The 14,986-nt window shown below is 41.6% G+C and overlaps 1 protein-coding gene across 20 annotated transcripts in view; it reads right to left on the reverse strand.

The window, feature by feature from the left end:
- Positions 1 to 791: 791 nt before the first annotated feature.
- The window catches only part of LOC117653241 (F-actin-monooxygenase MICAL3), a 47,918-nt gene continuing 33,723 nt past the window's right edge, over positions 792 to 14,986 (reverse strand). For 2 of the 20 annotated variants that reach the window (XM_034398771.1, XM_034398770.1), the window contains exons 2-24: positions 12,815 to 14,320; positions 12,137 to 12,265; positions 11,597 to 11,746; positions 10,734 to 10,841; positions 10,300 to 10,398; positions 9,803 to 9,889; positions 8,881 to 8,997; positions 8,473 to 8,571; positions 8,088 to 8,183; positions 7,868 to 8,007; positions 7,678 to 7,778; positions 7,403 to 7,474; positions 6,743 to 6,905; positions 6,543 to 6,652; positions 6,058 to 6,233; positions 5,611 to 5,821; positions 5,415 to 5,530; positions 5,125 to 5,313; positions 4,606 to 4,765; positions 4,343 to 4,518; positions 4,046 to 4,270; positions 2,018 to 2,151; positions 792 to 1,935 (exon numbers count right to left, since the gene is read on the reverse strand). In XM_034398771.1, the coding sequence (XP_034254662.1) occupies positions 1,746 to 1,935; positions 2,018 to 2,151; positions 4,046 to 4,270; positions 4,343 to 4,518; positions 4,606 to 4,765; positions 5,125 to 5,313; positions 5,415 to 5,530; positions 5,611 to 5,821; positions 6,058 to 6,233; positions 6,543 to 6,652; positions 6,743 to 6,905; positions 7,403 to 7,474; positions 7,678 to 7,778; positions 7,868 to 8,007; positions 8,088 to 8,183; positions 8,473 to 8,571; positions 8,881 to 8,997; positions 9,803 to 9,889; positions 10,300 to 10,398; positions 10,734 to 10,841; positions 11,597 to 11,746; positions 12,137 to 12,265; positions 12,815 to 14,299 (4,533 nt within the window). In that variant the 5' untranslated portion in view covers positions 14,300 to 14,320 and the 3' untranslated portion in view covers positions 792 to 1,745. Of the gene's footprint in view, positions 1,936 to 2,017; positions 2,152 to 2,293; positions 3,475 to 4,045; positions 4,271 to 4,342; positions 4,519 to 4,605; positions 4,766 to 5,124; positions 5,314 to 5,414; positions 5,531 to 5,610; positions 5,822 to 6,057; positions 6,234 to 6,542; positions 6,653 to 6,742; positions 6,906 to 7,402; positions 7,475 to 7,677; positions 7,779 to 7,867; positions 8,008 to 8,087; positions 8,184 to 8,472; positions 8,572 to 8,880; positions 8,998 to 9,802; positions 9,890 to 10,299; positions 10,399 to 10,733; positions 10,842 to 11,596; positions 11,747 to 12,136; positions 12,266 to 12,814; positions 14,321 to 14,986 lie in introns of those variants that run through there. The other 18 variants (XM_034398790.1, XM_034398789.1, XM_034398774.1 and 15 more) reach the window with 17 other exon arrangements.

Below are 14,986 nucleotides of genomic sequence, written 5' to 3' on the forward strand. Positions count from 1 at the left end.
GGGAAGAGAAAAGGCTGCTGGGAGGCGAGCGAGCGAGAGGGATGGGTACAGGGAGCTGGGCTGCGAGTGAGAGAGTGAGAGAGAGGCAGACAGGGGCCGTAGGAGGAAAGCGATAAGGGCGCAACTCCATCCGGTGGTCCGCACTGCAGCGCGCCGCGCCACCGCGCCACGCCGAGGGGGAGGGGGGGAGGCGGAAGGGGGTTGTTTGTGTTTGCTGTTGTGGCCCGGGACTTTGCGCGGCACCGCATCAAATTACCGTGCCAAAGGACACGGGGGCGGAGGGGGAGGGGGCCTTGGTCACCTCTAGCATGGAGCAGTCCAAAGAGCGAGCCACAAGCGGGGCAAGACTTTCTGGGCATTAGACAAGAGCCGTCTTCTCTTCTTCTGTGCATAGCGAGCTCTCCAGCAGGACGATTCCGCACTGTGATTCTTCCCACTCTCTCTCTCTCTCTCTCTCTCTCTCCCACACTGAAAGAGGCGAGAGAAGGAGAGCGCGAGTGAAAGCGCTGCTCGTAATCTTTCAGCCCTCAGGACCCCTCGATCTTTCTCCGGTTGCAAGTGGCATTCCCCCCCGGGGAAATAAATGTACTGCCCACTTTCCTGGCGTTCTGCTACATGCCCATTTTGGCTTGATGAACTCAATTCGACTCAATTCTCAGATGTCATGTAAGATTCGCTGCCCTGCATGAAAGCGTCATCTCGGTCGGCTTGTTTAATCTTTGGGAGAATGCTCATAGTAATGTGCAAGGTACTGTAATGAATAGAATGGGAGATTAAGAGACGTGCATTCATTAAGATTAAATAAGGATCATGATTTATTGCAGGAAAAAATATCAGATAAGATGAGAATCATTTTTGGAGTACAGGTATACATTCAAAAGGTACATTCAAAATGTCGATAAAATATACAAATCTATCTACAACTTCATAGAAAACAAAAACAACATAAAAGCAGGTCTACAGTGATGTACATTTTTTGACAAACTTTACATATTTGACAAAGTATATGAAATGTACAATAATTTCAAAACTAAAACTGAAATAAAATTTGATCACAGAATTTGCAAATTTTGATTTCAGACCCAATAGGCACAATAATCATAAGAGGAACCAAGTTGGTTGGTCACATAAATCCTTTGTATTTTAAAACTTAAATTATTTAAAAGAGCAACATACTTCACCACACAGATTCCTCAGTACTTTTACAACGGTTAAGACATCACAGCAAATGATAGCAAATTGAGAAACAACAGTTGAGGACATGCAGATAAAATTTATACACAAAATGCCTTTTTCCAGTCTCTTGTAAAGAAGCAGAAAAAGTAAGGTGACCCTGGGACACATTAACAAACATTCTACAAATGCTATTGCTGCATGCCCGATACTAAACAAGAAAGAACATAGGATCCATAAACACCGATGACAACAAGTGTTTGTGGAAGATTACAAATGAAACTCGTCCACCCAAAATATAATAGGTTACCAAATTCATAACCCAAGAATTGGACCCATAAAAGAACTTGTGATTTGATAACATCTAAAGCACTATTGTCAACAGGCAAGAAAAGGTGGATTTTGTCATTGAAAAAAAAGAAGAGTTTGTAACTCTCAATTCATGGATAAAATTTAAATTAAAATATTCACACAAAATGGAAGTATCAGAGGTACTGTTCATCCTTCATTCCACCAAATGGCACTTATCTTCATGAGTGAGATCACCAAGTAGTGCTGTTGTGGTAGCTCAATCAATGGTTGTTGCCGTTTGCATCAATCCCGCTAAGTAAGATGTCTCCATTCTCTTTCATTGTGCTGTTCCACTTGCGCTTGTGTTGATCCAGACCAAAGCCCTCATCATAATTTCCTTTAGAAATAAATAACTGCTTGAAGTGTGGAATACAATACAATTTCCCATTGTTCAACGTGTAGCTCTCCATTCTGAAACAGTAAGATGAGAGGAATAAACAAAATGAAACATATATTTATGTCACGAAAACAAGAGGCAGAAAAACAATAGTACCTCAAAATACAGCTACACTGCATACAACGGAAACATCCCTTGTGGAATAGTTTGCCGCCAGTTTCTACTTTCTCAAGAGGGTAGACCTTCTTCTCACAGGAGTCACAGAATTCAGCACATGATGTTTGGATTTCCTGCAAGAAAAAAATAAAAATATGATTCAGCACTAGAAACATAAAGGTTTTAATTCTGAAAAATATTTTATGCAGGATTGTTGCTCCTTAGTTTTATAATAGTATGTGGGAAAAGAGAAGGCTACACTTTTTTGACCCAAGGTGAAATGTGAGCTGTAAATTTTATTCAGTTGAGTAGTAGTGCTGGTACTAGTATTTTGAACTTGACATATGAGGTTGCAAGAGCTTGCAAATATTAAAAACGAATTCTGCCACAAATTATAACCAATTTAATACTATGGGAAATATGACAAATCAATTCATCCTTCTTTTGATTAAGAAGTGTAAGGAAAGTACAATCATCACAAACAGTAGCACAATAACAAAATCACATTGTTTAAGCAGTACATGTAACAGTAGCATGAAGAAGTTAGGCTGAAACATATGTAACACAAAATCATTGTCTCTAGACGAAGTGTGGAAAACCCACATCTACAAGAAGTAATTTACATCAGTTCCGATTTTTATCGAAGCAAAATGAAGTACTATGGTGTAGATAACTAGGGATAGCATGCTTTTAGCGATGGGCATGAACGTGACAAACTTGAAAAGCCTGCGAATTGGCACTAATCCTTGCTATCCCACAGTCAATGGTACAGAGGTGTCAAAGGTTTCTCTCTTCATGGAGTGACATTCAGATATCTAATACTGTGTTACAAGTACACATTTTACTTTTAGGGCCTTTCCACTCTTTACAAGAGCTAAATTTCTACAGTGAGCACTCAATCTATTGCTAGACCCAATTGCACTAGGGTATTTCCGCAGTGAATATGTAATTGAAATAGCATGTAGGCCCAGTTAATAACAGAATGACATGAGATAACACGAACTGCATATTACGGAGTTAATCTTACAGTTACAGATACATGTAGAGAAAAAAATCCAGTCCATATCCATAAATATAAGAATTTCTTACCACAATAATAGATTGAGTCTTTGACACATTGATTTAAAATAAAGCTCCTCTGATCTTCTACAGTTGCTAATAATCAATAAAATGAAATCCACCATGTGCACAGTAACCAGCAGGTACTGGGCTAAAATAACATGTCAACTGTATACAAGTTTTCAAGAAGTTAAAAGTACAGAAATAATTACAGGACACAAGTGACAAAACAAAAACATTTGCTAAAATTAAAGGATTATCAACATTAATAAATCATTGAAACAAAAATAATCTTCTAAGATATTCATGCAGACAGATGAATGAAGATTCAGATCTTCTTTATTTTGTCTGACATCACAATAAATATACTTCTGATGAATAAAATTCAGCTCCATTCACTGTAACACACAAAAGCACAATGGTTTTAGACAGGAAACACTTTTAGTCCTTAAGACAGAATTTTATGCTGAAGACACAGCAATATTGTAATTGTTAAAATGAGAACAAATTTAAAAACAATTAGAATGTCATGCACTTACCTAAGAAACAACTGAGTCAAGAAAATAAAAATTCATGCTGGAAACAATCTTCAAATCAACTCAAAATCATGCAGTTAAAATTGAATGTAATAAGTTTCTTAAGGCAGAACAAAACAAATCAAAACAAAACACTTTCAGACATGCTGTCACAAATCTAAGGGGACCTCGCCTGTCCAACCAAATGAATTCAGAACTTGTTAGCAGATTAAAGTAGGATTTTGACAGAACTGAACAAAATGGATAGTTGGCAAAACTTTTCAAAACAAAATGCAACAAAACCAAACAAAAATCATCAAGAAATAAAAAACACACACACTGGATCAAAATGGTGAGTAGAGAGCAAAGCAATGTCTACAGTATAAACACTAAGGAGCAACAATTGTTTGTAAGCTTGCACATCAAGGAGCTATGTGACGACAAATCCACTCACCACAAATCTGTTCACTTTTGGTCTTGGTTTTTCTTTTGGTGCTTCTGCTTCGTTTCGCAAGGACTCGAAACGGGCCCGGAGGGACTTAGTTGACTCAATACTTTCATGTTCAGATTCCAGGAGAGTTGGGTTGATATTTCCACCTCCAGAATTGATATTGTTTTCTTGTTCTTCCCAATGTTCAAATTTGGCACGTAAAGTCTTTGCTTTAGCAGCTGCCTTGGCCTAGGGTTACAAAATTAAGATGTAAGAAACAAAATTATTTGCGCAGGCAGCCTCTAAGTTCAAATGACTTACAGCTTGAAGGAATTCGTCCTCTGCCTTCACTGAAGAGCGAATAACTCCATCACTCTCATCCTCGTCTCCTTCCTCATCATCTTCGTCATCATCTTCATCCGAACGGTCATCTTCAGAACTGTCAGACTCTGGTTTGTAGTCTGGAGGTGGAGTAAAGCACTTAAGAGGCTTAGGACCTACAAAGAAGTAAAAACACAACAGATGTGAAAAGTTTTAACTCTGTGATAAATTAGTAATAGTGTACAGAAGAAATTATAACCCACCATCAGGAACATCGTCTCTTTGTGCTTTTTCTTCCATTTGACGGAAGATAGAAAGCATCTTTGATGTTGTCATACTGTGCTGGAGTTCATCTCCCTCAATTGAATCATCAGCACGAACCACATCTGGATCACGGTACACTTCTCGTTCGGGGGACTCGGTCTAAACAAGAAAACACAAAAATTCAGAACTGGGAAATCAAATTAAGAACAAAGCAAAGCTTTAAAACCATGTTTGCAAGTATAATAGCATTGAATGGAAAGATTTTAGGGTCACCAAAGCAAGGAGTGCAATGACACACACAAACATCAAAGTACAGTATATCCAAAATTGATCACAAATTTGGTACGCATCAGGAGAATTACAGGAAAGCAACACCACTGCTGTTTAAATTAGCCATATAGACAGGTAATGAAGCAATTATTTGAGGGTCAGTAGTGAAATGTCAAGTGCAAAGGGAAAATGTAAAACACTCGAGAGAGGTAGCCACAGAAAAGACACCACAACAAAAAAACACACACACAACAGTAATTGACCTTCACTTGGCCCTCTCGTGGTGGTGTGATTCGGAAAGCCTTTTTCTGTTTTTCTGGTGCTTTGTATGTTTCAAAGAACTTAAATTTGGAAGATATATCAGCAGTTTCAACCTGTACATCTTCAATTTTATCTGAAGCCTTAACAACTTCACTAGAACTTTGGTTTGTCAGAACCTGGGCGAGAAATAAACAATGAAATATTGTTTCCAAAATGCAAATTGAGTTTCTAAACCCCCAAGACTTGTAAAGATGTAGATGGTGGATCCTGTTCATACCTCTCTCTTCTTATTTCCATCTTTGGCAGCAGGTCGAGAGGGAGTGGTTTGCTGCGCTGTTTTGGCAGCGGATGCATCCAGTTCCATGAAATGAGACCTGGATTTTTTCGAAATACCTACAACAAGTTTTTGGAATTAAATACCATTCAAAAACGTAGAAAGTACCGATATCAAAAGGGACATTGTGTCAACTTACCAGCTTCAAACACACCGAGGTCTTCATCCTTGATCTTTCTATCACCATCTTCCCCTTCTTCCCCATCAGAGACCAAGGTTTCTCCACGCTCAAACTTCTCCTTGATGGATTTAGCCTTTTCTGAGCGCACTTCGGCTCCTCTTCGGGCGGCAGGCTGTTCACTTTCCTTCACAGCTTGTTCATACATCTCCTTCATCTTTCCTTGTTTTCCCTGCACAAAATTTTTTTTTTCAGACACTTTAAATTAAATAACACATTTCAGAGTTGAAAGTAATAACCTGATTTTCACAATTAGCATAAGCACAGTTCCGAAACACAGGGAAAAGGCATCGGATAAGCAGACGCCACATTACAATAAATTTAGAGTTTCAGACATTACTGAATTATTGTATAGTCATAACCATGGAAACATGGCAACAATGTGGACCACCCAACTGAACAACTTACCATAAACAAACGAGATCTGATGGTCTGAATTTCTTGTCTGCGTTCCTCCCTTCGTTCCTCTTTCTTTGCAGTAGAGCCAGTTTCCCAACGGCTTTTAACATCCTCCATTTTACTGAAGCTCATGGGCCTCTCCCTTGTAGCTCGTCTGGACTTGACAATGTCTCCATCTTCCTCCTCTGAAGTGGGCAAAGAAAAGATATTTTCAGTTTCTTCACTTTTACAGTGAGTAAGTGCATCCTGAACCCAATTACTGTTGGTGCTCATAATCATTACAAAACAATTAACAAGAAAACATAAAATTATGGTTAGACCTTCAAATAAAAACACAAAGTTAATTAATGATTAGTGAGAGATAGAATGCAGTGAACAAATGGCAAGTTAAAATGACAAGGAGGTTGAGTTTGTCAATACTGCACAATCGTAATACTGGTACGTCATGGGAAGCCCTAAATTATTTCAAGTTAAAAGCAAAAGCACACACTCACCACCCTCACCATCATCCTCCTCCTCTTCACTTGAAGTCGAGCTCTCTTCATAAGGAATACCATTTAGGGACTCATCTGTCACTCCAATATCCATACCTTTAGCCTGAAATCTAAAGTACAACATTTATTAAAAATAACAATCACTAAAAACATGCTTTACACAAGAAGTGCAAACCAAGATGAGTTAAAAATTTCCTTACTTGGCCAGCTTGCTCAATATGCTAGGCGAACGCTTGACATTTACATTGCTTGGAGATTTCTCCACTTCCAAAGACCTATCGTCTGTTTTCTCAAACACTTGGAAGCGAGACTTGACATTCAAGCTTGATAGTTCTTCTAGGCCGAGATCAGGCTTATCAGATGCTGCAAACAAAAAGATGGACTTAGAGACAGGTAAACAATGGATGTGGACGTATTAATTTACACATATGAAATCTTTTATAAAAACAGAACACTGCAGTATTTTCAAAGAGTTAGAGATTAAGCAACAACGAATATTTAAGAATAAAAACAGAGAATAGAGACTAAAAGACTGTTAGAGTTTGCACTCTAGCTTTATTCGGAAACTTGCATGGAAAGTGCAGACCAAAAGAAAGCTGAAGGACTAGCTCATGCATATTTATTAAGTTATTATCTGCAACGGATTCAGGGAGATGGCGTGAAATGTTAAGACAAGAAACAATTTTTTGCAGATTACAAAGTGAGGAATATGCTCTGAAATGTGGGAGTTAATTACAAGTCGAAAACTGAAGTGCACACAAATTTCAGTCCACACATGTAACATGTGGAAGATTTAAAACGGCTGCAAGCTGTGCCCAAGTTGAAGTTGCAATTAATTGTGCACACACAAGCCAATCTACCTCTGACAACATCTGGCGGCAGTTCCACAGGTTGATTTTCCCGGATGATAAGCTCAGGTTTTCTGCGTCGAACTAGACAACCACACAAGTGAGATGTCGACACCAAGTTCATTTATTTAATTTGTAGGACTACAAAATTTCCACTAATGCATAATAGTGATGACTTGTATTCTTTTGAAGAACACTGTGGCTCATGCATATAATAGTTCATTTCTAATCAACCTAGATAGAAACCTATATTTTTTTTTTAAGTCTTATACATAATGGCTACTTACTTGGCTCAGGACTATCTTCCACAACAGCCTTTGGCTTGAAGAGCTCACGGAAATGAGGTTTGCAGTAAATATCGCCTTCGTTGCTACTGTAGATGTCAACACTAGAGAAAAAGATCAAAGCAGTTTGAGGTGGGTGTTGACTGAACTAAAAACAATAAATGTGAAGAACGTCATGAGAAATATCCCTTACGTTAATTGCTTACTGCATTCTTTGCAACGGAAACAATTTTTGTGCCACACAGATTTCTCTGCTTTGATCTGTTCCATTACAAACACTTGCTTCCCACAAGCCTTGCAATTGGTTTGTGCTTCAGGAGATGTGCTGGATGCCTAAAACCGGAATAAAATGTATTTCAGTAACACTATGGGCTCTATAAAATTACCAGTTAACAGCAGAGTAAGTAATATACCTCATTAAATTGTTTCTGGACCTTAGAAGCATCCACTGATCGTACATGAAGCACTGTCTTTTTGCTCAGCTGGTCAAATTTGCTGAAGCTTGATTTCTGAAACACACAATTAGCCATCGATTAAAAATTAAGCTGATTCAGAAATAAAGAGTTAATGACTTGGTGTAATACAGAGTTTCTAAACTACTCTGAAAAGTTGCAAAACCTTGCAAAACTTCTTCATAAAAATAACAAAAAGATGCTTTAATTTAAAAAAATTATGGAAGAAAAGACTCTTAAGTACAGTACTAACACCAAGCACAGAGTTGCAAGAGAAATACTGTAGAACTTACCGGTAATTTGGAGCTACAGGAGTTACTTCATCATTAAAAATCTTTAAACTTACCAAAACCGGAGACAGCAAAATTTCAGAGTTGAAAAAACTTTGTCTACTGTCAGACACTGGTGGTTCGTTGAGGTTAATGAGACTGCAATAGCTCGCTCGCTGCATGCATAAAGCAAGCCACATGCCAAGTTAGGTTTTTGTCATAATTGAAGACCATGCCAGTTAGTTAGTATCAGACTTGTACAGAAAACTAGAACCAAGCAACTTAACAAAAAATACTTCAACTGACAAGACTTGCATAAGAAATCCCTTTCAAAGAAATTAACAATATCCACAAATAGTAAGTAAAAATAAAATATAGACATAGACCAAAGAATAAATATTACGAATTTCATGACAGATGTTCAGATGCACAATGACAGTGAGAAATACATACACATTGAAAATTTGAGGTGAAAAGAAACTTACCAATGCCTTAACAGAGACACCTGTGTGGATGGGTTTCCGTGAGCATGATGTATTGTTAATATCTGGTCGATATAGATCTCTTGAAAGACGTCGCAAATCACCAAGAGAGCGCGCTTTCTGCATGTGTGTATAACACGACATAAAAGAAAATGGCACACCAAGATACATATAAGCACAGCAAGAAAAAAACAGTCATGCTTAAAAAGGGAAAAACTGCCAAGATACATCAATAAGGAGAATATAAAACTGACAATTGTGAGTGAATATGCAACAGAATACAAACTTCTAAAAAGCAATTCCAATGATTTTTTTTTTAACAATTACACTTCTGGCTGAATTGATTTTGATCTTTTAGAGCCCAACAGTGAAGTGTTAAAAGGAAAATTATTTCAATGATTCCTTTCTTTTGGAACTTACAAGTTAAACTATGATATTTCAAATACTTTTGATAGTGATTTAGTGCATGTGCTTTAAAATAGTACATCAGTGGAATACTGCAATGAAGGAGGGTGCGTGCGAGACCACTTTTCAAAAGAGGTTTGAACTGAAGGACCAACAGATCATAACACATGCGGAGTTAAGGATAGTTCCACTTTCAATAAAGGATGCACACCAAAAGGTAGTGTAGTTCACATTATATTTAACATGCATTATAGGCTCAGTCATGCTCAATTTCTCAGAAAACAAGTCTTTGTAAAACTAATAATTTTAGTAAACATGCGCATGCAAATTTAAAAAAAAAAGTCTAAAGAAAATAAAATTGATAAAGACGGGAAGAATATCTTATGGTGAAAGACTTGTACAACCTGAAGGAGTGTAGACGGAGTGCTGAAGTGCTGGTGTTGATCGTAGTGTAGTGAGGGTCGCAAGCATACTTTAAGAACTATGAAATAAACACACTATAAGAATTCTCTTAACTTACCCCTTCACTGCTAATATCTTCCTCTGGCGTAAATTCAACTCCATTTTCAGAATTCTCACAATTCCTCAAATCTCCAAAACTGCGCCTCTGTTAGCATGCACATGGGAGCAAAAGCATTAGAGTTAGTTTTAGCTGTGATTGGTTTATCAAGAGTTAGACAAGGAAGGTTGCACAGTTACATAGATGTCCATAGAAAATTGTGATTGCAAGCAACACTACAAAACTACAACAAATATCATGCAAGGTTTGAAGTGCGTATGCAAATTAAAAAAAAAAAAAAAAAAAAACAAATAAAAATTTAAGAGTGCAATATTCAACAGTTAATTAAGGCTTAAAAGCAAAGTAGTGTTAATTTCAAGGCATGGCATTAAATGCTTGCACTTGATCATATAAAATTGAAGACTTAACATGAAAATGTAATGGCTGGGATCGTTAGTTGATAAAAGCATTCAATACGGGCTTCAATAGCCACCAGTGCTGAATACCAATCCCCTTACCAGATCCCTTATGGAGATGCCAGTTGCTATTGTCTCCTTTGTGTCAGGTGAGCGAGTACCATTACACTCTTTTATAGCCTCACTACAGTATGTCTGTTTCTGAATTCCCAAAAACAAAACACAAAAGGTTAACACAAATTGATTAGAGCAAAGAGCATGCTGTGATGTGATCTTTTTCTTCAAATGTAATGATATATAGAACTTAATAATACAAAATCAACACATAGTTGGGTGGCAAAAGCAGCATTAAAATTTTGTGAATGACTGTCTTTAATGAAAATTAGCTTTCAATCAGGAGACTACAGTGATCTCTTGTTTTAATGGGGAATGAAATTTAGCTGAAATAAATTGGTATCTTTTGTTGTTTTGTTGGTTCTTGCTTATTTAAAATGAAGGTTATTTTAAAGTTATACCAAGACTGCACTTTTACTTACAAGGTTCTTGATAGGTCCACAGTAAATGATGTCATGATCAATATCCTTAAGATCTTTTACCACATCTTTGGAGATCTCAGTTTTAGTAAGGCTCGCGTAAGCAGATTTCTACACAACATACCAATAACAACAGAATAAGTATATCGACTCAAAAGCAGTTTATTATGAAGCATTTACTGCATATTCTCAAACAAATATAGAAATTAAAACCAGATTAGCAAAGAGTATTACAATACAAAACTGGAAGATGAATTTAGATACAACCACAAAGAAGCAAACTATTATGTCTTATCTAAGTGCAAGCAGTACATGTCCGCACAACTTGACTTAATTAATAAAACAAACCAGAGACAAGGAAGGAACCCTTTTGGTAAAAATGACTTACTTGACTTCTTTGACAATCAGAAGTACTGGATTTTTTGATTTTTTGGAGCACTTTAAAGGTTACCCAGGATCCCATCAGTACCACAGCCAGGGCTGCATAGCTATTTAGTTTTCCCATTGAAGAAGGCAATAAATGTATTTATGTCCATTGATCAAATATTTTTAAAAAAATGAGTAGAATATGATTGATTTGTTCCACCCACCAACCATACTAGATTAGGATAGGCAGGTATGGCAGGACATATCTTAGAGATAAGATATGGAAAGTCTATGTTCCACACTGGATGCTGATAGATAAAATAACCCAGCCAGTCATGCAAAATTTTCCTTCTTTGCTAACATTAAGACCAAAGCTACCCAAATTTTCTAGCAGGGAGATAACTGGTGCAGTGGGACCAACTTCAGGTTTAAGAGGGTAGAAAATGTTAAAAATGCCCTACTGGTTTTTGAAAGTTTATGGAATCCCCCAGTTTACTTACCAAGTCCTTCACACACACATTTGACAAGTCATCTTCTACCACAGAATGATCAGCATAGCCATTGCTGTGGGGAATGATGGCACCATTTACGGTGCTCACCACCTCAAATTTATTGTCACTGTGTCCATTTAATCCATGCCCATTTGTAAGCTACACCAATCCCATAACACAGCAAATACGCACATGTAAAAGAGAGACAAAAAAAAACACTCAAATACCGCAGAAACCAGGGTAAAATTAAATAAAATACAAAACAATAAAAAAATCAAATGCATTATACTTCATGCGAACGAGGCAAAACAAAAACAGCAACACTTCCACCACTCACCTCAATTCTACAAAAGACACCAAAATATGGGAAATCTTCAACATGAAGGGAATTGCATATTGCAAGTGACTGTCAATTGTTCCATGCAATTTTATTATGGGTATAATTAACCCATCTTAGAAATCAGTATTAGGTGGTAGACTGAGAGTCACTTCCAAATGCCCCAACAAACATGAATGACCCATGAAGAGAAGATCAATTCAATTACTTACCACAGATATGTTTTCTTTTTCATCTGATTTCTTGCTCTTCCTGCTTTTCTTCTTGGTTGATTCAGTTCCATCTGTCTTTTTCTTCTTGGAAACCGTTTTCTTTTCAGAGGTCTCTGATACTGATTCAGTCTGTGAACAAAAAATACCAGAATGATTATAATTTTGTCACAAGAGGCAATACAAGATAGACATTTATCAGAAATATGGAAGTCATATTTATGTCATAGAAATTTGGAAGATAAATAAAGACTTTGCACTTTCAAAGACACCTGTTGCTCGGTAATCATGTGCAAGACAAAAATAAAATTAGAAGACTGGAATGATTGACGTAAAATTACATCAAGTCATTTGCTATCATTAAAATTAATCTAATATCTACCTTATCACAATAAAATTTAACAAAATGTCTTAAAGGTAAAACCCAATCTTTACAGCAAAGTTGTAAAATAAAGGAAACTGAAGATTTGGCATGCTTTAGACACCACACTTATGTTGCAGCTTTTTCAAAACCATGCAAACAGGAAAGGAATGCTCGTGACAATCTCACAAAAAGAAGCGATCAGAGCAAACGGTTCACTACATCAGTCCCAAAACACTGAGCTGTCAATGTCAGCTTGACGTCAGCGGCCGGTTTAGGTTAGGTCGTCTATAACAACAAAAAGGTTAAAACAAACTCACGTCCAGGTCAGGGCTGGCCCTGTTCTCGGGCTGAGGCGCTACCTCGTCCTGGACCTGGCCGTTGGTGCCGGCCGTGCCGGCGAGCAGGTCCGTGTCGTTGACGGCCTCCTCCACCGTGCTCCAGGTCTCGAAGCCCTCTTCGAAGCCAGCGGGGTCGGGGCCGGGGCCGGAGGGCACTGCACTCAACACACTGCTATCCATGCTGTTATCCTCGCTCAACACACTGGCGTCGCGGTTAGCGTCAACACACAGGTCGGGACTGGGGCTGGGGACGTGGTCGGGGCTCTCCAGGGGCTGCAGCAGCAGGCCGCCGTCGTCGTCCTGGAGCTTGGACTTGTCGGACTCCTCGGCGTCTTGTTGCTCCTGCTCCTGCGCGTGAGGCGGAGGCGCGGCGGTGGCGGCAGCTGACAGGCCGTCGCCCGAGCAGGGCGAACAAGGCCCGGGGGCGAGGAGGGAGCCGAGGGGAGTCGTGGAGCGTCCTTCCCCCTCCCGCGCTTCGCCCGCCTCGTCCTCGCCCGGCTGCTGCTCCGAGCTGGTGCCGGCGGTACCCGTACCGGCCGTACCCGTCGGCCCGGTGTCCGTGGGGCCGAGTACCAGTCCGACGCCGCTGCCGCTGCCGCCGCCGGCGGAGCCAGGGGCGGCACCAGGGCCGCAGCCCGGGGGGCTGTCGGGCCGCAGGGGGTCAAGGTCCAGCAGCGACCCGGTGCGCTCCTGGCTGCGGTCCGACGCCAGCGAGATGTCCTCGGCGAGCGTCGCCTCGTCGGCTTCCTCCTCGGTGTCCTGCTCAGCCTGCTCCAGCACAGCGTCGCCCAGGCCGGGCCGCGCAGCCTGGCCGTCGGGGACGTTGGCGGAGAAGTCACTGTCGGCGGGGCCGTCGCTGCCCAGCTCGCTGGCCATGTCCAGGTCGTCCAGCTCCTCCCCCTCGCCGCTGCACAGGGGCGCCGCGTTGCTGGACAGCGACTTGGACAGCGACAGGCTCTCGTCGCCGTCGGTCTCGGCGTGGGCGTTGTCGTTATCGTTGTCGTCGGTCAGGTCCGTGTGGCTGCGCTCCCGGTCCAGGAAGTCCGACACGAGGTTCCCGTTGACCACGCCGTTGACGCCGTTGACGCCGTTTACGTAATCGGGCCGCCTCTCCACGCTGTTGACCTCCTCCGACTCGTCGCCATCCTCGCTCAGGTCGAGCAGGAGGCCGTCCTGGTTGCTGTCGTTGGCCGCCTTGCCCGACGATATCCTCAGCGCCAGCTCGGAGTCGATGAGGTCCTGCAGGCTGAGGTCGTCCGAGGACGGGGTGGACGCAGGGTGGAGGCCAAGCAGGTCGTTATTTGTGTTAACCTCAGCGGAAAAGGAAAAGTTATCCACGACGCCGTTCAAGGGGTCGGGGTCCGAGCTAAAAGCGTCACACTGGTTGCTGTTGGCCGTGCTGCCGGTGGTGCCGTTGGGGCAGCTACTTACAACCTGCTGCACGCCCTTCACCACCCCGGCCATCTTGGAGCCGCCCGCCGAAGCCTGCAACAAGGAGGGAGGGAGTCAGACACTGGCAGAGCGGAGGAATGCGATGACCGGCGCGAAGAACAAACGCAGCTGCATATTGGAAGTAAAGAAGGCGTGCGGAAAAGGCACACCAACCAAGCAGCCCCCCCCCCCCCCCCCCCCAGCCCCGAACGGCCAAACTGCACGGCAGACGGCAGCACGTTTTCCCTTTCACTGCCATCCACCGCTACCGTTCTAATTAAAGGCAATTGAAAAAGCACCGCCTTTGCACAGAAACAATAGGCGCGCCTCCACGCTCAGACTCCAGCCCGCCAAGCCCGCAGCGCGACGTTTTTCCGGCAGACTGATTCCAAACGACGCCTCTCGCGCCTGCAGGGCTGCACGGGCGCGAGCGAGACGGAGCGACGAGAGCCCTCTCCGGAATCGGCCAGCCAGCAGACGACGGGCGCGAGCAAGCCGCTGACGAACCGCTGCACCGAGTCAGCCCAAGCCATTAGCGCCCTGCCAGGAGATTCCCAGTTGAGATGCGCCACTCGGAGCGCAGCGGCGGCAGCGCGGCGCGCCCAGGGCAGTGGAGTGGCAGAGCAGCGCCGCGTCGAGGCAATGGACAGCCTCCGCGTCCAGCTGCGCGTCCAGCGCGTCCTCAGTAACGGCACCGCCAAACGGCCACGCGACACGGCC

The sequence above is a fragment of the Thrips palmi genome, unplaced genomic scaffold, assembly GCF_012932325.1.
Source record: "Thrips palmi isolate BJ-2018 unplaced genomic scaffold, TpBJ-2018v1 HiC_scaffold_8, whole genome shotgun sequence".
NCBI lineage: Eukaryota > Metazoa > Arthropoda > Insecta > Thysanoptera > Thripidae > Thrips > Thrips palmi.